Source organism: Primulina eburnea, chromosome 5 (assembly GCF_022965805.1).
Source record: "Primulina eburnea isolate SZY01 chromosome 5, ASM2296580v1, whole genome shotgun sequence".
Taxonomy (NCBI): Eukaryota; Viridiplantae; Streptophyta; class Magnoliopsida; order Lamiales; family Gesneriaceae; genus Primulina; species Primulina eburnea.
In genome coordinates, this window is record NC_133105.1 from 2,446,861 (window position 1) to 2,468,743 (window position 21,883).

Here is a 21,883-nt window from a genome sequence, read left to right on the forward strand (position 1 = left end):
ACAAAATTCTATAGCTCTAGTTTCAAGCAATTTTGGTTTCATAATTTAGTTTTCAGCATTCATTTTCATCAATGTTATTATATTTTTATGATTTGCAAATTCATACAGATTATTGTAAATACAAAACATGCTGGGAGTTTATTTTTTTCAATGTCAAGCATCATTTCCTTTGTTTAAGCAGCATAATATTTTCTTAGGATGTTTGAACCAACGATCAAATTAAAGAGTTTCAATAATTTGTTTATAGAACTTAGATAGTTTCGCGTTTATTTAATATAAATTGGTGCTTTGCATATTAGCTGGCTCTCCGAGTTCGAATCCCTCCGCATTGTGGTGATAAAAAAAATGCAGTATTTTATACGAATTAGATAATACTAAAATCTATTTTTAAGATAAATGATATTTGACAATTTTTTTTATCCCAAACAAGCAACTGTTATTATGGTGATAATTACGATTAATTTTAGTCTGATGTACGTGATTTTAGAGTATACTAGCTATGACTTGAATTTTTTTAAAAAAATTATAAATTTCTTTCTTTTGTTTCGCTTCCTACATTTTACGTAGTTCACCTAAAGATTAATTTTTGAATGAGTAATAGAATTCATAATTTCTGGTGTACGTATTAAATAATAATTTTATATTTTGACGACATAGATTATAATTTATACAGTTTGAAAATAAAATATTATATTGATGGACGTCGTTCTCAGTCGCAGTAAGATGATAGAGGCTGCGCACTTTGTTTTTTTTTTTTTTTTTTTTTTAAATTCCAAGCTGGTTGGCAACTTGTCTGATGCGACGAACAGCATATCTTTTTATTCTTCAAAATATGATAGAGGGATACTTTACTTTTCCATGTATCCATCCAGGTATCAGTGGTGGAATGTATCATACCATCATTTGTTTATGCAATTACTGGATGCTTAACCAATATTTAAACACAAAACTCGTGAGACAATCTCTCTTTATCATTTTGGTGTGATGAATATGTTATTCGATATGACTGATGAAAAAATATTAATTTTCAATCTAAGTATGAAACGAATCGATTTATCTTATAAATTTAGATATGTAAGACTCACTCAATTATATATAGTTGATCATATAGCTAGGATGTCATTTAACAACTAACTCGGCAGTCGGCTTAAATCATAATGTTTGGAAAATAATTTTTTGATAATTTTATTCTAGATCATGTAATCTTATTTTATTTTCCGATCGATATTTTGTTTTCGATATCGAGAAGATTCTAATATATTCCCTTTCTAATATGATTTTATATGTTATTTTTCATGCATAGCATGCCTTGCTTGATTGTGAAAATAAATAAAATAGGAATTCAAGTTTCTATTAATTATCGACTCAATTATGTCTAAAACTATATTAAATTAGTAAAATTACTATCTAATCTAACCGGTGCAGTTCGAATTTTAATTACCGAATCTGCAGGTTGGGTTCGACCATAAATTATAAATGGATCCAATATAAAAATAAAAGTGGTTATTTTATATTTCTTTTGTACATTTTTATAATCTTGTATATTTAAGAAAATAAATTAAAATTGCTCCAAAAAATAAAAGAATTACCGATTTAGTATTTTATTCATAAAAAATAACTTTTATTTTATTTTTAAAAAATTAATAATAAATGTAAAAAAATGGGGGTAATTCCATTTAATTCTGATTTTATGTAAGAAAAACATAAGTATTTAAATGTAGCTTTTAATATTAATTTATATAGCCTAAAATAAGTTCATTGTTTAATTATAAAAGAAAATGGATCTACAAAATTTCTTTTGACATACATCCCAAATCCTTGTAACTTAAATAGATCCAAACACAATACCCACAGATATATATATATATATATATATATATATATATATATATATATATATATATATATTAGTTAAAATAAAGGATCCGGAGTATTCACACTTATGCAATGTTTAATGCATTAAGTAATTGGTTTGCTCAATTGATAATGTTTAGGTAAGTTTGCATAGTAATTGATGTAACACAAGTTGAACCTGTCATTTTGTCCTTTCTGATCTGGAATTTCATCTGATTCGTGTGACAAAAAAAAATGTTCATCCTCGGATACAATCGAACTAATTAATCGTCTAAAACTTAGTTACAATTTCATCTAAGTTCTTCTCCCTTGTCGTAAAAAGACCAAACCTTTTCCTTCAAAATCGAAACATCCATGATCTGACATCCTTGTCCCTGCTAAGTTCAAGCAAAAACATTAGGAAATCTTCTTTCAAAAAAATATATAAATAAACAAGAGATCGATCATAAGATGAACTGATATTTTCTAGGATATAATTAGAGTACCTGAATATGTGCGTTGTAGAAAACCCTCCCTCCAGAAGACTGAAAACATGATGCACTTAGCACGAGAAACCCTTCTTTCTCCAAACACCACAAAGCATTAGAAAATGAACCCTTTTCGAATTTAGCCATCGAAATCTGAAGAACTATTTCTTGATCGCTTATTCGTGTTGCAGATAATGCTGACGATGAATTATCACATGTCGGTTTCCTTGATCTTTGCCTCCTAAAATCAATGGTCGAATCTTCTTGAAATACCATCTTACTTTTCTTTGACATGAGATTCTCTTTCTTTTGAATCAGTGTCCCCATTTCTTTCTGAAGTTCAGGGATGTATTTCAGCACTCTTGAAATTGTAGCAGGAATACTCATTTTTCTCTGTATACATTTAAATAATTAATATTGATAAATGGTCCCAAGTCTTACAAATACTAACTAAAATATATTACAACATATATAAAATAAAAGCCTTACAGACAGATCTTCGTGTGGAAGCAGCTCTCGGAGAGTAGAATACATGGTGTTCATCTTTTTCCGGCGATCCCTTTCACTGGCATTATGATTCAACTTCTCGAAGATCTTATTTGTGTCGCCAAATTCTCTAGTCATATGACAATGGAGATCAATGGATTCTGAGTTCTGATCAGAATATTTTTCCCCGGAAACATAATCATTATGGCCGATGGGATTCTCCAACGGCCATCCGAAACCGTAGTAATGAGAAGAAACGTCGACCATTTTTTGATGTGGTTTGAAGACACAAAGCTCGAGTGTATTTATATATCCTTAATCTTAGGTTAGTCAATTTTGTATACATCAGCACCTATTATTTTAGTGTGTGTCCCTTTCTATCATCTATATATATATATATATATATATATATATATATATATATAACTTACATTTTCTTTATCAGATACAGAACTACCCATAAAAAGAAGTAATATTTTGTTAATGAATCATTTTATGTCTATTAAGCATATGTATCGTTCGGCCAATATCGTGACATACTTTCTTGCTCATAGAGCGTTCAATAGCCCTTCTAATCTACTTTGGCTAGATGAAAATATTTCATCTTGGTTTTCTTGTTTTGTAATTCGGGATTTACCAACTTAATGTTATGAATGTTTATCTTTTAAAAAAAAGTGTATATCTGGCATCACTCATAAAATAATGTGTGTTTTGAAAAAATATTTTATGTTGTGATTTGTAATTTTGGTTTATCCGTTAATTATTGATTAAGTCATTAGAATTATATGTTTTATGGGAAAGTTTATTTACTAATGATATTTGAAATTATTCATGTGCCATTTTACTGAAAGTTTACATTTGTTGTTTTATATATAGGGGACATATATTTAAAATTCATTTATTATATATAATTAGTTTTTCGAGAAGTTCCTAATTAAAATATATTAAATGTGTCCTTATTTTAAAATAGAGAATCCTAAAATTTGTAATTATTCTTTTTTTAACTCCACGGGAAGGACACGCGATTGGCATTAGCTAATCATGGTTTAGTTTGATGGTAAACACAATTCGCGTAAGACGTGTCGATTTGGCACACGCTTGTCTGAGAAAAATGTTGTCCGGCACGTGCCATGATTCCGACGACCAAAAAATCATTTGAAAATTAGGGTAGTACAAAAAGCAAAAACTTGTGTGAGACGGTCTCACGGGTCATATGTGTGAGACGGATCTTTTATTTGGGTCATCCATGAAAAAGTATTACTTTTTATGTTAAGAGTATTACTTTTTATTGTGAATATGAGTAGGGTTGACCCGTCTCACAGATTATGATCCGTGAGACGGTCTCACATGAGACTCACTCCGTACAAAAATATGTATAGTAAAAAATTATAATATAATATAAATGTTAGATCTAATCCAATATTGTTGCAATTTTTTTTTACAAAAACACCTTATATCATTTTTATTTGTTAAACAAATTAAATACCGTAACAATCTATTTTAATACATTTATATATATAAACACGATATCCACTTTCCAAAAAGTTTTCGTGACTAAAAAATAAGATATATTTTAATAAATTTATATATATATATATATATCTCATCCACTTTCAAGTGTTGTTCTTTTTTTAAATCAAATCTAATTATAAAAAAATACAGGATTTATTTTCAAGAAACATTCGAGAACTTATTTATCTCTATTTTTACTATGCTTGATTGAAGCCTCAAGGAGGCTGATTCATTGCTCTTATTTTTCCCTTCAATTGTGTTTGATACGGACTTAGTTTTGTTCATTGAAACAAAACCAATGGAGAATCCTTTCCCACACATTTCCTTAATGAACAGAGAAGCCTCCTCAAATTTTCAAGCGTATTCCTTTGGTCGTAGGTAATAGAGTTTGGCAAACAGTCCCCCCCCTCCCAGACAATCATTTCATTATCTAATTTATTCCTTTTGCGTGAGAGACCACATCAGGGGCAAAAAGCCAGTTTGGCATAATGCCTTTTAAACCACTTTGTTGGAAAATATTTACATATAGACTATGTATGACCGACCAGGGCAGCTGAGCCTGCGATTCCATCTTTTCGTTAGCTGCATCAGCACAGTGGCCATGGATGTGCCACCGCTCACCATAGATGGATCCGTCGGGACCCACTTCGGTCCCAAAGCCCAAGTTTTGTCCGTGAGCTTGAACTGACCCTGGCCTGGCTTAAATAAGATGTTTAGCCCGTTTAGTTTTGGGTCTCAGATACTGAAGGTCCAAATATTGTACAGTATTGGGCCTCTTGGATAGTCTGAAAATGATCCTTCCCAAGGATACCACTCGTAGGGTATATATACTTACTCACCTTTGTTTATTTTTCAAATGATTCAAATTCAGTTTCAACTATCATTTTTGCATATGTTTTTTTATTTTACAAACAAGATATGTATCCTAATTCAATTTAAAAAACAATAATAATGAAAAAATAAACAAAAATAAAGCAGCGTCCACTATATTTGGATATGCAACTGCACATGCCAGCTTGGATGCTGCCATTTTTTGCAAAGTCCTTTGTTATTAGAGAACCGGCCGACTATCTACATTATTTTTTAAATTAATATTTTTTTTAAAAAAAAAAAACCCCTACAAGCTGGTTAAAAGATATTTGTCGTCAAGATTTAATAATTCTATTCTGGCCTAGGTTTGGTTGTTTAATTTTGTGAATTCACCAACAATTAAGCGCCACCCTTTCCATTAGTTTCTTGTTTTGCTACTAAATTTAAAGAATATGATTCCCGGTAATATTAGTTTGAAGACAACTAGATAGAAATGGGAGTTATATTTATATTCCAAACAATACCTTTGCATTTGTATTTTTATTTCTTGGTTTGATCGAGAAATCTGTACAGAATGAAAACTTCATTCTCGATTCTAAGAGAATTTTTATTCGTACTAAATATCGTGTTAATGAATACTTTTTTTTTGCCATTGAACCTCCAAATCAAATTCATCGTAACACTCATAACGATTAACTTTATGAAGATCTCATTGTATTCCAGAAGCTCGTAGCATTGATCCTGATAAACCCCAATTTAATGCTTCTTCTGTGCAATAATGCCCAAGCCTTCTACTCGTTTTAAAAAAAAGGATTTCGTGTAATAAGCTTTTGATAATCAGCAACCCCGATTAAAAAATAATTGCAAAAATCCAAACATTTATCTATCTAGCTACGAGATAGATCAGCAGCTAGTCCTCCGATACGAAAATAGTTATGCATCATGCGCATACCGGTGGAAGCTTCTAAAACTCTTTTATTTAGTAAAATATGTAACATATTAACTTTTGATATTAAAAAAATATCAATGTTCCATATACCTGATTTGAGAGTCTATGTGTTAACTAGAAAACCCCGCACGTACATCTGTTCATTTTCTCATAAGTTAACTAGAAATTAAAATATAGTGTGTAGCTTTTAGAATGAAGGCTAACTCCAAAACTTTCAATTTACATTAATTATAATTTGAGAAACCCATTTATTGCAAGAAAATTGTCACGTCAGCCAAAAAATGCTTATGTGGCAATCGCATATGTTGACATGGATTTTTAGAAAAAAAAAACATTGCATGTCATGATATTCATTCGTCAACTAGGCAAAATACTTACACTTAATATATATAAGTTTCGTTCCAAAAATCCATATCAGCATGTAAGCGATTTTCGGTGGAAATATTGGAGTCCAATAAGAAAGGGACAAATAAAAATGCAAGTTATATGAATAAAAATACAAATCCACGTTAACATGATCAAAAGTGAGAAAAATATAAATTACATAATCAAAAATATATTTTTCATAAAATAATGTATTTAATAAGCGTTTATTAACGAGGAAGTGACTGTTACCATAGTAGTTAAGTATCGTTTTAAAAAATATTTAAGTACAGTGCACACCGCATCAAGTATTCATATCCGGGGAAGCCAGATCAACAATCCCAACTCATAAATATGATAATCAGAAAATCGAAAAATATGACTATCAAAATATATATCGAAGATGGCTAAAATAACATTGATCAGAGTTTCCAAAGCACATCAATTCTCAAGCTGAAGCTCATATATCATAAATTTATTGCTGAAAAAAAAAATATTATGAAGAACAGTCCGAGCTTCACTAAATTAGAGTCACGTGATTAGAATTGTTACCGCTGACTCTCAAGCAAAAGAAGAGAGAAGCACGTTTTAAAACCGCATATTTATTCATCTTCCTTTGTTGCTTTTTTCTGATACTCACAAATTTATATTTATCAAGAATACAGAGCAACTACAACTCTATCGCAAGCCGCGGAACACGAATTCCGAATCGGCTGTAAAAATTTTGAAAATTTGCTACGGTCCATCTATATTCTGTCCTCCCCCGGCCTCAAGATAAATGCTATGCCATAAAAACTGGGGAAATAGAATAGCGTGGATGGGGAAAAGCTAAGAGTAAAAACTTATTCTTGCATTCGAATAAATAATCTAAGGATAATATTTCAATTGGAACACTCAACCGACCAAGCAACTCGAACAACATCAGTAGTCTAGATTAATCATCTAAAATCCTTGACCAATACAAATTATTAAAAGATAACAAAAATGCCACATGAAAGCTAAAAATAAGACCTCATTTTACATGCTTTGACATTGGCATGCATAAATATAACCAAGTTCTGGGATAAAGTTATCCTCAATATAATTTACTTCATCGAAATAACAATCTTTACCAAGAAACCTCTTACTCTACCATTAGTTAAACTGCAAATTCTTCCAAGTAATATCAGCATATATAAATCAATATGTGTACTTAATTAATATTCAGAGGGAATGAAATCTATATATAATTAGAATATGAGAAAATTACAATGTATGTAATATTTAATGTGTGTAATATAATTCTTGTCACATGAGCTACATAGAAAAATATCAGTGTCCGGTGGATTTATTAGTTTCAGGCAAAAAAATACTAAAACAAAGAAATCCAAGTTATTGGATGAAAACCAAACTTTCACGAGTTAAAAGAAAATTGCAACCTTCTCTTAGAATATTAATCACCAGGTATTCATAGAACAATTCATAAGAGTGTAGAAGCTAGAATGGTGATCACTTAACATTAATACTAGATATTCAAAGGTATATACGGATATATTCCGAAAATCAAATCATGATTTATAAGCTTAAGCTATCACTAATTATCAATATTAGACATTAACCCATTTTAATGGCAAATGATGTACTATATTATTAAACAAATGATATTAGTTTTGTTTCACATTATATATATATATGTTGCCCTTGTACTCTAGCAATACAATGTATATCAACAATTGCCCGTCAATATCAGCCTAGTTGCATGAACAATAATATCTGTGAACACTGAGTTAGAGTATGATTTAATGTGTATATAAATAATAAGAAAATTAAAGGAAAGTTCTAGTAACAAGTTCAAAATAATAGCTAGTAAATCACAAGATCAACCACAAGTTGCAACATATATATAATCTAGGTTGGTATATTTTATCTTGATTAGTTATTTCTTAGATTAATAGTGATAAGGTTGATCAAATGTATCAGGAAAAGTGTAATTTTTCGATCGATTATTTTAGAATAATTCCAACGAAAAGTAGATCCATTTTCTACATCGAAATTTTTTTATAGTGGCAAAATTAAATTGAATTCCATCTTAAGGGGAAAAATACATTTATCTTGAATAATTTTTCATTTGAATTTGATGCATTTCAATTTTCTTTCGTTAAAATTATAGATTTATATATATATATAATTTGGATTGAATTGCTTAATCTTCTTGTTTTAGCTACAAGCCTATGGCTATAAAATTAATTTTATAAGCAAACTCTAATTGAAGGGTTTTGTTAATAAGAATCAAAGCTAGCACTCCAAGTTTAGAAATTTCCCAAACAAATGTAGATAAAATCAACAAATGAATAACAAACTATCATAAATCATAAAGGGTTACGTGCCAAATTAAGCATACCTAGTTTACACGGAATCTAGCCTCTTGAAAACATCAAAATGCGGAGATTCTTGGCTCAAGTTTGAATCCACTATCCCTTGAAATTCCTCAACCAATTGTGGAGAATACATTTCATCAACAAATGACCCAAACGACGATGGATCCAACCCTTGGGGTACACCACCGAACGACCAGAATGACGCAGGATCGGATACTTGTGACACAGCACCATGAATTGTCCCATTGTGTTGCCCTATTTTCCTCGTATCTTCGAGTACTGCATGAACAGTATTTCTGCTCTCCTCCAGTACTGTATTCGCAGCCTCGGCCTTCTCTGGTTGGGCGCCGCCAGAGCCATCAGCAAAACCATCCGCCGCAAACTTAGAGGAGGATTCGGGCAGATCGGAATCTTGCCCGGTGAGCTCTTGCACTAGGGACCTGAACTCTGAAGCGCTGGTTTTGAACTTGATAGGGTTTGTTATGTACACAACTTTAAGTGGCTGCTTTTTCTTGATTTTGGGCTGTTTGTTTCCCTTTTTCTGATTCACATCTTTGTCCATCCTTTTGGGCTTAAACCTCGAATGGATTTAGCACTCCTACTACAGGAAAAAGAATAGATTTTTCCCTTTTTTGGGAGGAAAAAGATAAAGCAAAAGAACTCGAAAATGGTGAAATCAAGAAAATCTATTGAACTGCTTTTCTCTAGGCACAAAAGGCAACTAATATACTCTTTAAGATTGAGAACCAATGAACAATAAATGAAAGGAGAAAGTGAGAGCTCACTGCTCAACAAGATAAGCCGGTAGATATTCGTACCTTATGCATCTTAAATAAATATTGTTAATAAGAATGTACGTATATATATCGTCCCCATAATCTAATTTAATACATAATTTCTATATAAAAAATGGTTTTTTAGTAATTTAATTAATTAATTTATAATTTCTCCAAATGTAAGGTTTTTATAGTCTTTAATTTGACTTTGCTATTGTTGTTTGAAACAGACACTTCTGGCGTTTGGTCGTCAGCTGCTTTCTGATATTTCTTCGACTTTTCAATCTGCATAGTTTCCTTAAATTGCATAATATGAATCCTTAATACTTGTCTTAAATACGACAACGTTTATGAGAAGTGAGATTCCATATGTACTGTTCATTAAACTGATCTTACATATTAAAACTTTCCCTGTTACCGGTTTCACAGGAATCTTGAGTAGCTAGCATATTTATGTACATTTTATAAATTATATTATTATTCAATGAAATTAAAAATTTTCCATTATATATATATTTTGCTTTCAGATGAAACTTAATTGACGGGTTTGTTATAAAAATCCTCTTTTAAATTCCATCCCATGTATATAAGTCAATTTAGGTCTTTCTCACAGAAATGATGAAAATTTCAATTATAGCATCAAATATTATGCAGAGATTTTTTAAATTAGTTAAAATTTCGAGTTAATTAAAAGATATATAAAAAAACTATGCATGCATGTCACCAGGAACGGAAAAAATTTCATTGAAATTGGAAGTTTAATTTATTTATTGTGATTACATTATAAATTTTAAGAATAGACTGAAATAATCAATCCTTCAATATTCGAAGATATCATCGAATTACACCATATATGTTTGTTCCTACTGTCACGTTCCTTATCGGATTATACGATAAATTAAGAACAACAAACTGGTGGTGAACTTTCGAGTGTAGTGATTGACCTAGCCTGTCTTCTCTTCTCTTCTTTTTTTAGTGGTTTACTTTTCAATAAAATAATTAATCATATAAAAATTTGCTCAAAATATTTATATATGAACTTAAGAATCTTTGTTCAATGACTGATTTGGACTATTAACTGTTAAAATAAGTTAGCAATTGGATCATCGTTTTGTTTGTAAGAATCAAAAGGTGCATTTAATGAAAGAGTTTCATTACGAAAATATATGATATAAATTATCGCCCTTAATTTTTGAGTAAAAAAAAATATATTTAGATATTAAAAATGTCAAAATGGGAGACCAAATGATTGCTCATATGAAGTTGTAATAATAATGAAGTAGATTTTTTTTTCCTCCAAATGATAAACATATATATTAATGGATCAAACACGATATAGGTCACATAATATCCCAATGATTTTTAAGCAATAAAAAATATAATAATTATTAAATAAAATATCAAATATTTAGATTAAACATGATGATTTTGGGGGGAAAATTATAATTTTTTTTGTGTGTTTGTGTTGGGGGGGGGGGGGTGGGGGGGAGGGGCGGGGGGGTGTTTGGCTTAATCCACGTGATCTGTCCCCACCGGACACGTGATGTACAGCAATATTTCGAGAGACTTGGATCCGATGCTCCGACTTCACGTAATCTTCCCCAGGTTTCGATCATCCAGTGTAGGGTACACCAAATTAGATTCATTACGGATACATTTCGAAATAACTTGTCGGCACAGTGTTTTCGACGCGCTACATGTACGCGTGAAGCACTGAACGCTCCTTCTCAGCATCAACCTCTTGTTTTGCTACACCTGTTTCATGACGTCATCGAGACAGAAATCAGTAGGGTTTCGCATCGCTATCTACGACACGCTGGAATCTGCGCTCCGGCGTCCATAATAATTATTATTATTATTATTATTATTATTATTATGAAATCGATGTTCTTTTGAGAATATAATATGATATAATATAATAGCAGCAACAAGTAAAAAAGTACAAATTTACCACATAAAAACAAAAACATTATAAAGGAACCCAAAATAAATACAATAATGCAAATTATAAGATTAAAAATATAAATTCATATTTAACAGTATTAAAAATAGAAAAATTTCAAATTGTATGACCTAAAATATATATCTTTTTCTATTTTTAAATGGTTACGTCATTCATAACATAAAAAACTGTTGTAAAAATATTTTTAAAGTTTTAAATTTTAATAATATATATATTTTTCATACAAATTTTTTTTAAAACACGGAATGCTTGTCAATAAATAATCACATGTCCTTTCATTTTTTTTCCCATTTCCATATTCTTGACCAGAACTCATAATAATCGGATCCTTAAATTTTTTGTTGCTATTTGCATTATGATGTATTTGAGCTGCCATTATTCTTTTGAGTGCTTTTTATATGCCATTAATTTTTCAATTATTTTGATGAAATGTACAGAATATTTCTATAATAGAGGCATTGAGTCGATAAGCTCAAATAATATTTCTCCCCATGCAGAAGAGAAGGCCTTTATCATTTTGGTGGTTGTGATGCGTCATTGCCACTATAAAAAAAAATATAGATTTAACATCACTCAAAAGACAACAACGACGGTTTTAATGAAAACCGTTGTCTTATGACATTAGCCTTATATATAAGTTATTGAAATCAGTCTTTATTTTGTTATAGTTTGAAATTTTAAAACCATAAAATGTTTTAGATTGTAGATTTTTACTCAAACCACATTGGTTTTAGCCAAATTTCTTTGTTCTTGATCTGATACATTTTATTGGATACTGAGAATTTCCTTTTTTGACTTATTAATCTTGTAATTAAAGAAATTCAGTGACACGGTTAACATACATCAATTCATTGTATGCGGTTTTTAAGATTTCCATGTCATGACTTGTATTTTAATTACTACAATGACAAGTAGATAAGTGGTGTAAAGCCGACATAATTGTTGGTATTTGAAAGGCTTGTGGCCGGCCACAAGGGTAAGGTCGATCCTGGGTGTGGGGGCAGTATCCTGGGTATGGGGGCACTGCCTCCACACCCAATCAACGGCCAAGATTCTTTCATGAGGGGAAATTTTAAAAAAAATATATATATAAGGGCCAGAAAAATTCTGGCTCTTGGTGTCTGCAGGGGCAGGATGAAATATTCCGGCCACAAGCATACGTTTTCATAATTAGATCGTATGGAGTTGGGAGCAAAATGCATGAACCTGCAGGCCACCAGTACATAGATAGCTGGAGAATGGCCATTTACGGACCAGAATCCACCACAGATACTATTTTTCAGTATTGTTTTTTTATATAGTTTCTCAAATCTTCATGGGATTTTTAATTATAATTTTTTTTATCAAAATAATATGGTTGAGACCAATAAAAAAAATTACATTTATATAAATACGACACTTTTTTCTTTCTAAAAAACTCTTGTGAGATATATATTTTTCAAAAAAATAAAGAAAAGCAGACATGGTTGGTTAAGTATTGGGCCTTGGACTCATGAATTGTGTCCTTCAGTATATCTAACACTTGAAACAGACCAAACAAATGGAGTGCAAAAATCTTCTATTTAAAGGACAAACCTACAAGTATGATAGAACTTGTTAGACTGATTATTTCAAATAGATACACATAGTTAAAAGATTTATAACTTATGATAATCTCTTGATTATATTTATATGATACTCCATAATTACTGCATAGATATATGTTGAATCATAATTTGCTCGTTTAGTTCCTCTATACTGTATAGGAAGTGTATATATTATGGATGAATCCTCGACCGATCCGCGTTAAGTCCTTCGTTCCGTAGCGTTTATAATAAAATGATGTCAAAAATTCATAATTTAGTTAAATAATTTATTTGGGGGTCATTATAATTAATAGAGACTAGTATTCTTGGTCGTGTGTTGAAGGTTGTTTACCATTTGGAAGCCAACAAGGGTTGTTGTTGCATTTGGATTTCATTTTGTGGAGACTGATTTTCTGTCTTATTTGTCAAATATATAAATATTATTATTATTATGATGCTTGTTTGTTACATAGCTAGCGCTGTCTTTATTGTGAATTATGAAGATGCAAGTATATTATATGTGTCGGATCCACTCGGAGACAGATCTTATTCTTAAATAATTTATTTATTTAGCCGTTATTTAAAAATTATGTCAACCAAAAGATATCTCTTTCTAATTCAGTTAGATTTGATCAAAATTTTTAATTATGTTAGGATTTAATCAAGATCAGCTTAACACATTATATATTATAGATACTAGCATTTTTGGCACGCGATAAAGATTAAATTTTTTTTACATTAAATAATGTGTGTCTATAGATGATATTAAAATATAAAAAATTTAAAAAAACTTTTTAGGTATTTTTTATATATAATTATTTAAAAACTCGAAAGATAGTTTATACATAAGAAAAAATTTGACTAAAATAGGTTTTTATGCTATTTTTTTATTAAATAAAGATGAAGTGTTTTTATAATTTTATAGTAAAAAATATACTATGACCTCAAAATTAATCCACGTGTATTATAATATGGTATAGATACAAAAACAAAAATCAAATTAAAGGTTGATTATTTATTTATTTTATTTCTCCTCGAGTACGCTGACTTTTTTTAATATTATTATAAATTTAGTTTAGTTTCTTGTTTCTGTCTTATTACTTGGCCTTGTGAATTTTTATTGTCTTATATGGATATTAAATTTCAGTCCAGTCGATGTCATTCTAGCTAATGTCCACATTCATTGTTGTATAATGGAATCGACATTCTTGGGGGCCGGGGCTATGCATGCTGGACACAAAATGCTGAAATTAAAATGAAAAATTGACCATTTTGATTTGTAAATTTACTTTTTTTGTGAATTTGGTTGTTCGTATTTGTTAAAATGGGAGTTTTAAAAGGCAGGGAAAAAAAGATCAAATTAAAGGAGTTGAGGATAAGTAGATGGATATGTAAATCAAAGGACCCATTGGGAAGTAGAAATGACGTTCTAAAGGCATTTGCATGTGCACTCTCGCGCTTTCTCGTTTCCCCCACTTGGCATGTGCTAATGTCGCTTTTATCTTTCTCCGTCTACTACTACTTTTTCAAACACGCTTTCTATCTTGTAATACAAAAGTGGGTTGATTCTGTGTTTCCTGCCTCTGACTAAACCCCCATCCTAAACCCCCTTGGCATTCCCTATGTATACTCCATTACCGCTTGCACCTTCATTTCTCTCGCTTCTCTCTCTGTACATGCATATGCTGATGACTGATCATATATTTACGATACGAATGGTTCTTGTATGTTGACACATATTCAATGTACGCACACACACCTTCGATAGCATTCTTCAGGAAACTAGAGAGTTTCTGTTAGTTTTTATATATTTGTTCCTTGTTTTTCGGTTTCATGGTGTTTGTAGCAAATGGGAAGTTATCAGAATTGTTCTAATGGCAGTGGGATCGAGCCACGAAGGATGACATCACTGGGCTCGTTTACGGGTAAGAAAACAAAGTCGGCGGCTATGTATAGAGCTGGGGCGGAGGTGGATGGAATCTTCAACCTGTTGCATGGCTCTGATCCTGTGAGAATCGAGCTCGCTCGTCTCGGAAACGAAGTTCGAGGTTTGTCGTCATTCCGTGCATGGGTTTTTGGTTTTTTTTTTCCTTCTCAAAACATGATTTTTCCACAAATCTGGATTTTTGTTTGTTGATTAATTTTTTGTTTTGGGGAGTTAATGCATGCATTTCCTTTTGTTTTGCAATATACGGTTGGAACAAGAAGCCAATCCATTTTCTAATCATTATGAGGGACCACAAGTCCACAACTTTAGGTTATGTAAAAGAATTGCATTTTCATCCACCAGAATTCGTGTGTTGCCAAATGCCAATGATTTTTTTATTTAACAGAAAAGTGGTCTGATTAAGAAGCCTCTGCAAGAAACTTACGCGAATCCATGCAATTATATATGTTTTCTCAGGTTCGGTTTTCTATCAATGAATGATGTAGATCGCTCGATCCAGACAGTTCATTTGCATTGTTTTGGTTTTAATTATAACAAAAACTAAGTTTTGAGGTGCAATTAAATTTTGGGAAATTTGTGGATACAGAGTGTGTATGTGAAAATTTCTGGTCTTGGACCAAATAACGCACCATTCTATATGAAAAATCTTATCTTATCTTAGTGATGTATAGCTATTTAAACCCTTGAATCACAACTACATTTGGCATTTGAATTTTCTAGTTCAAGACAATTGTAAATAATTGGTTGCTTTCTAAATGATCTAGGAAATAGAATTTTAAGCATGGATTAATATATATGAATGTTGTGCATTCGGAAATATAATCAAGCTTTTAGATGCAACCTGGACTAAGATCAAATGCAGGTCATTCCTTGCTTGTTAATTTGTGGTAAACATCATGATAAATTCATGGCCGTTTAAAACCTTTTGAAAGTTCATAAAAACGGAAATCTTTTCATCCCTCCATTTTTTTACATGTTTATATTTTCATTTTTCGAAAAAAAAAACCCAAAGAAAGAAAGAAATTAAGAAACCAGTGAAGGTAGAACCCAACCTTTTCTTGATTTTTCTTTACCTTCTGCCGCTAAGACAAGAAGTAGTATTGAGATTTTAGAATTCTTACCAAAAAAATGTTGCATAAATTGCAGAGAAAGAGAGAGAGCTAGGAGAGGCAAATGTGGAAATCAAGGCTTTAAAGCACTCCGAACGTCTTAAAGAGAAGGCAGTTGTGGAGGTACATATCCTCGGATTGTCTCCTTTCAAATTCATGCAATGATGAATAACTGCAGGATGTCAACTGAAAAATATCTTCACCGCATGCTCTGCATTTACCACTATTTGTTAGGATACTTAAGACATTTTTATGCTGATTTAGCTTACTGACAAGCTTCGAGAAGTAGATGATAAGTCAAAAGCCAGAGAAGCTCTGCTCGAAACGAAGGTACATATCTGGTTGTTTGAACTTCCACTATTTTGTTTTTCATCTCTTAATATCCTAGTTTCTATCATCTACGGTACACATGGACTGGAGAATGGCTCATGGAAGCTTTTGATGTATAAACCCGGAAGAAAAACACGTGACATTACATTGTTACTTGTGAATTTCAGAACCTAGAAATCAAGAAAATTAACTGAAGAGAAAAAATCAGCTCTCACTGCACAATTTGCTGCAGAAGCCACACTTCGAAGACTGCATGCCGCACAAAAAGACGATGAGATGCCTCCCATTGAGGCAATCATCACACCTTTGGAGGCCGAGTTGAAGTTGACACGGTCGGAGGTACACATAAACTTCAGCAAATTGATTTTTAAAACAAAGACTACGTTATGAAATCAAATTTGATTTTATTAAGATTATGGTTTTATTGTACTTTAGTAATGAGAAAGATATTTACCATACTAATCTGTAGATATATATATTATGTGTATAAATTAAAGGGCCGATGATTTTCTTCTCAAAATGACTGTATTTTGAGATTAGTGGATATTTAGAGCCCTCTTGGCATTTTATCCATGTCAAGGACTTGGTCCTTTTTGGCCAAACGTCGTAAATCCCGTGAAATGTTTTCTTCTCACTATATATTTACTGTTCAGGATTCAACATATCTATCTAACGTTTTCGGTTGACACGCATGTATCTTTTTTGTCTCAGGTAGCGAAACTACAGGACGAAAATAGAGTACTTGACAGGCTCGCTAAATCTAAAGAGAATGCTCTCCTGGAAGCAGAACATTCGGTTCAGATGGCTCTAGCAAAAGCATCTTTGGCCGATGATTTGCAGAACAAAAACCTGGAGTTGATAAAACAGATTGGAATGTGTAAGGTTTGGCTAATTTAGAAATTTTGGTGCGTGTTTCATGCGAGTAAACTGATGTCTGTTAATGAGCTGCTACTCTAGATATCTGATGGAATTTGATTTGAAATTAGGAGGAGAATAAAATATTGGACAGAATGCATAGGCAAAAGGTTGCAGAGGTTGAAAAGCTAACACAATCTGTTTGTGAGCTTGAGGAAGCTGTTTTGGCTGGCGGTGCTGCTGCAAATGCAGTGCGTGATTACAGGAGAAAGGTCGAAGAGATAACTGTAAATAACTCGAAACTATGGTTTTTAGTTTTTTCGCACAAAAAATCTATTTTTATACCGTATGCTGTTCGGTATTATGTGAATTTCTCGAGGTGTTTCTGATTGCTAATGTTGGGCAGGAAGAAAAGAGAGTGCTAGATCGTGAACTAGCACGTGCCAAGGTTTCAGCAGAGCGTGTTGCTGTTGTGGTTGCAAATGATTGGAAAGATGCCAATGACAAAGTAATGCCTGTAAAGCAATGGCTGGAAGAAAGAAAATTTTACCAGGTATGTTGTTTGTTTGTGAATATACCTTTGATAATATGCTGGAGCAGTTGTTTCATGATAACTGCTAGCTAATGTGGTATTTGTTGGGGAATTTCTAATCATGTTTTATTTATTCACTATCCAATATCTTTTATTTTCGGGTTTCTGTCCAGGGAGAAATGCAGCGGTTGAAAGGTAAGCTCGCAATATCAGAGCGTGCTGCAAAGTCAGAAGCACAGTTGAAGGTAACGAAATAAATTACTCTTTCAGTTTACTGGCTATGTTGTTTCAGATGTATGCTAATCTTGATTCTCTTATTGTCATATGCGTAGGATAAATACCAGTTACGTTTCAAAATATTAGAGGAAAGGCTTAAATCATATTCAAAATGTGCAGTCCATGCTTCATCCGTCAGACGAAGTATGAGCAATTCAAGAGCACGAGGGATCTCTATTGGAAGACCAGATCAGAACCTGTCCAGATCAGCCTCTATTGGATCTTTATCAAGAAATGATAACTATTACAGATCATCGAAGATTGGTGATGCGAGTTCGCTGTTAAAGCAAGCGAAGAATTTGTCTATTTCTTCCTGTGGTGATTGCATATTATTAATCAGTGGCAATATGCATTCAGACATAAATGGGACAGACGAGAACCAAAACAACGGAGTGATTACGAGTCTCCTTGAAAATGCTGATGTTGGGGCTTTGATGAAGAACCCAAATACAAAAGATGAAGATTATGTTTCTGGAACGTTGTATGATATGTTGCAGAAAGAGGTCATAACGCTGCGGAAGGCAAGCCATGAGAAAGATCAAAGCCTGAAAGATAAAAATGGTGCAATAGAGGTTTGACGATGCATTTCTTCTTCTTCTTGTTGTTTGTACGTAGTGTTAATCCTCTCCCTTTTGTTCCCTTCATCCATGTTGATTGAGTTTTGGATTGTTGGCATGGAAATATCTCAGATGTTAGCGAAAAAGGTTGAGACGTTAAACAAATCGATGGAAGTCGAGGCCAAGAAAATGCGTAGAGAAGTAGCAGCCATGGAAAAAGAATTTTCGGTCATGCGAAATGGGAATGATCAAGATCGAAGGAAGAGTAATACGGTTCTATCTAAGTAGGTGGACATTAAATTCATTTTCGTCATCTTTAAGTCTTCTTATGACTGAAAATTTGAAATATTTCTTGGTTGAAGATAGAGCAGTGTTAGTAGTTGATAAATTGTTCTTGATTTTAGCAGGAATGGTCGGTAGCGATACTAGGATAGATGTTTAGTTACCGAAAGGTCATGGATTCTCTTTGTTCAAGATTGATTCTGAAATACCGCTTCTACTTGTTACGGTAGTGAAATTGTAAATGTTTCTCCACTATAAATGTAATATGAATATCTCGAGTATTTATGTTAATTTTACGAAAATCATTATTACTTTATGTTCATTAATGTATTTGTTTGGAATATGATAATGAAGTAAAAAGTGGATTTAAATGACTACGTGGTTCAACTTTATTACAATAATTGAATTTTATAAAAATATGCGGCCTGACAACTTGGGAATGTAATCCTTTTTTTTAAGTAAAAATTACCAAAATTGAATTCATTACAAAAGTTTGCCAACTTTACTTCAAAAGATAATATTATATATAAAAAATAAAAAATTCATAATAGTGTATTTATTTTTAGAATTTGGTAATAATGTCTGAAACAACTCTTTCTCAATGATTAACTCACATAAATACGTGCACCAATTAATTATTCGAAACATTAATTCAAAATAATTTTTTGTTATATATTATATAATTCGAATTGAATTTTAAAACTTATGCTTGGTCCACGTGGTTAACAAGACAGACCGTAATATGGATTTCTTTAAAAACAAATAGTATCTAAAATCGTGGTTACTGAAAACTCCATAAACACGCTATCTTGCTAAAACCGCCCTCACCTTCAAAGACACCACTTTCTTTTCTTTCAGTAAGCCCTGTAAAAATGTGGTAAATTTCCGACTTCAATTTCTTAGCCTAATCTTCATGGGTAGGATTTCATATCGATTTGCGAACTTATATGCGGATCTGCCTCGCTTTTCTTGAAGGTTAAGTAGGGTGTTATTCTAGATTCTTCTCCCCTCTCCTTGTACAATACTTTGTACTTTCATTTAGAATATGAAATCATACAGAAAATAGTCTCACTTTACCTCTGATTATGATTTGGAGCATTCATTTGACCTAATATTTGTTTGCATGTGAAATGGGAATTTATTAAAGTTGTAAAAGAATTTGGCTTTTCTTCTGTTTTTTTACTAGAATTGAAATGAGTTGAAGTACAGTACGTCTTCCCAAAATGTTCTGTTGAAGCGTTACTGGAGGGTTTTGTATAGTATTAGTGTCACAATTTTCAAGGGTAGAATTTTGGAAATCGCAAATGTTTCTGCTTAGGCCGGATTTTGAATTTTTTGTAGCTTTGATTAGACGTTCTTTTGTTGTTTCTTGATCTTAGTTCTTGTTAATACGTGGCTTAATTTTGGCCATCTTTTGATTGCAGAGTTAGACCAAGTCGTTAAACAAAATGCCTCATAGAACTCGACCTATGACTGCACTTTTACTCTTTACTGGGCTTAATGCTGTTTTAATCTCAACAATATCCCCGGTATATGATTCCGTTTGCTTCCTTCCATACTGGGAAAGAAGGGTATGCTTCTCAGTTTTATATTTCCTGTGTCTTACTATTGTGGTTCAAATGTTGAAGGGGTGGTAAATTGTTGAGTAATTATTGTCTTCTCTTCAAGTTCAAAGCGTAAAATCATCCTTAATAGAAGTTCTGGCGGCCCTATTTAATGTGATTGTTTAGGCAATTCAGTCCCTTTACTATTTGCATCGTTATCATACGCCGCACAATGATTCCATGGATATTGTGAAGTGCTGATAAGCTTGAGAGCCTGGAGAAGGCTCATACTTTGTGTTGGGATTCCTCTTCTTGATTTTAGTTTAATATTTCATATTCTCATGGAGACTGATGCAGTGTATGGGGACGAAAAGGATTGTACTACCACTGAGTCAATGTCGATAATGTTGCCCGAGTTTACGTTAGGGGTTGGATTATTAGCGTCTAAAATGAGCTGCCATAAAAGTTGGCTTCCCAGAAGTGGGCAATGTCACGTGTCTCAAATTGACTTTCCAACGAAAGTGGGGTGGCTAATTCGTTTTAGGAGCTCTTTCGTTGGCTAGTCTGTTGGATTTGAGATTTTCTTTTTGCTTATGATCCAGTCCTTGCCTCACTACCGGATTTTGTGAACTGGATTTAGTTAGCTACATACGGTGTACACCAACTGATAATGAGCCAGTGACATATGCTGTACACCAGTTACTTTAATGTTGTCTTTTCCACGATTGGATAAGGAAAAGGATGCAGCTCGTGAATTTGATCGTAGCAGGATTTTTCGTACTTTATGATGTGCATTAAGTGTGGCTATATTCAAAGAGGCTAGGGCGACATCTGTTGTTCTGATTGTATATGCAATGTTGGTATTCCTTCTATAGTTCTGCGTGGTAGAAAACGCATTCCACCTTGCTAATATTGGCTAGATTTACTGTATAGCCATCTTTTCTTGTTCCTAAGCACTCACTTTTTGATGCTGAATTTTCCAGAGGGAGTGTCGGCGCCATGAACGCGAAGCTGTGTTAGATGCTAAGGGTTCTGGATCAGTATAAAATCAATGCAGGTTTGGTTCGAAGGATGTGTTCCATTTTTTTTTTTTTTTCGTAAATGCTACTAAAGATGGGGACTTTTTGAATAAAATATTATTTTTTACTCTAAATATAGATCAGGTCGATTCGTACAGTGGATATAGACCTCTTTCATAAGTGATCTAATCATTTTTTATAGAGAATTTTATGTGTTTGTTTTAAAGAAAATATTTACTTTCTAGCTCATTACAAGACAGATTTTTACATGGCTAAGCTAAATGGTTATCTATTTTGATCAAAAATCAAGGAAAAAAGATGCACTAAAT

At 32.3% G+C, this 21,883-nt stretch overlaps 1 protein-coding gene and 1 pseudogene across 2 annotated transcripts; one reads left to right on the plus strand and one right to left on the minus strand.

The window, feature by feature from the left end:
- Nucleotides 1–1,997: 1,997 nt before the first annotated feature.
- LOC140831588 (transcription factor ORG2-like) lies at nucleotides 1,998–3,166 on the minus strand. 2 transcript variants are annotated; one of them, XM_073195330.1, is made up of 3 exons: nucleotides 2,811–3,166; nucleotides 2,340–2,714; nucleotides 1,998–2,231 (listed from the first exon to the last, which is right to left on the minus strand). In XM_073195330.1, the coding sequence occupies exons 1-3, from the start codon at nucleotides 3,072–3,074 to the stop codon at nucleotides 2,145–2,147; spliced, it is 726 nt and encodes a 241-aa protein (XP_073051431.1). In that variant the 5' UTR covers nucleotides 3,075–3,166; the 3' UTR covers nucleotides 1,998–2,144. The 2 variants fall into 2 exon arrangements, with proteins under 2 accessions (XP_073051431.1, XP_073051432.1); XM_073195331.1 differs by having other exon boundaries at nucleotides 2,001–2,228; nucleotides 2,811–3,162.
- An 11,497-nt stretch (nucleotides 3,167–14,663) lies between these two features.
- LOC140832244 (microtubule-associated protein 70-1-like) lies at nucleotides 14,664–21,751 on the plus strand (annotated as a pseudogene).
- The last annotated feature ends 132 nt before the right edge of the window (nucleotides 21,752–21,883 follow it).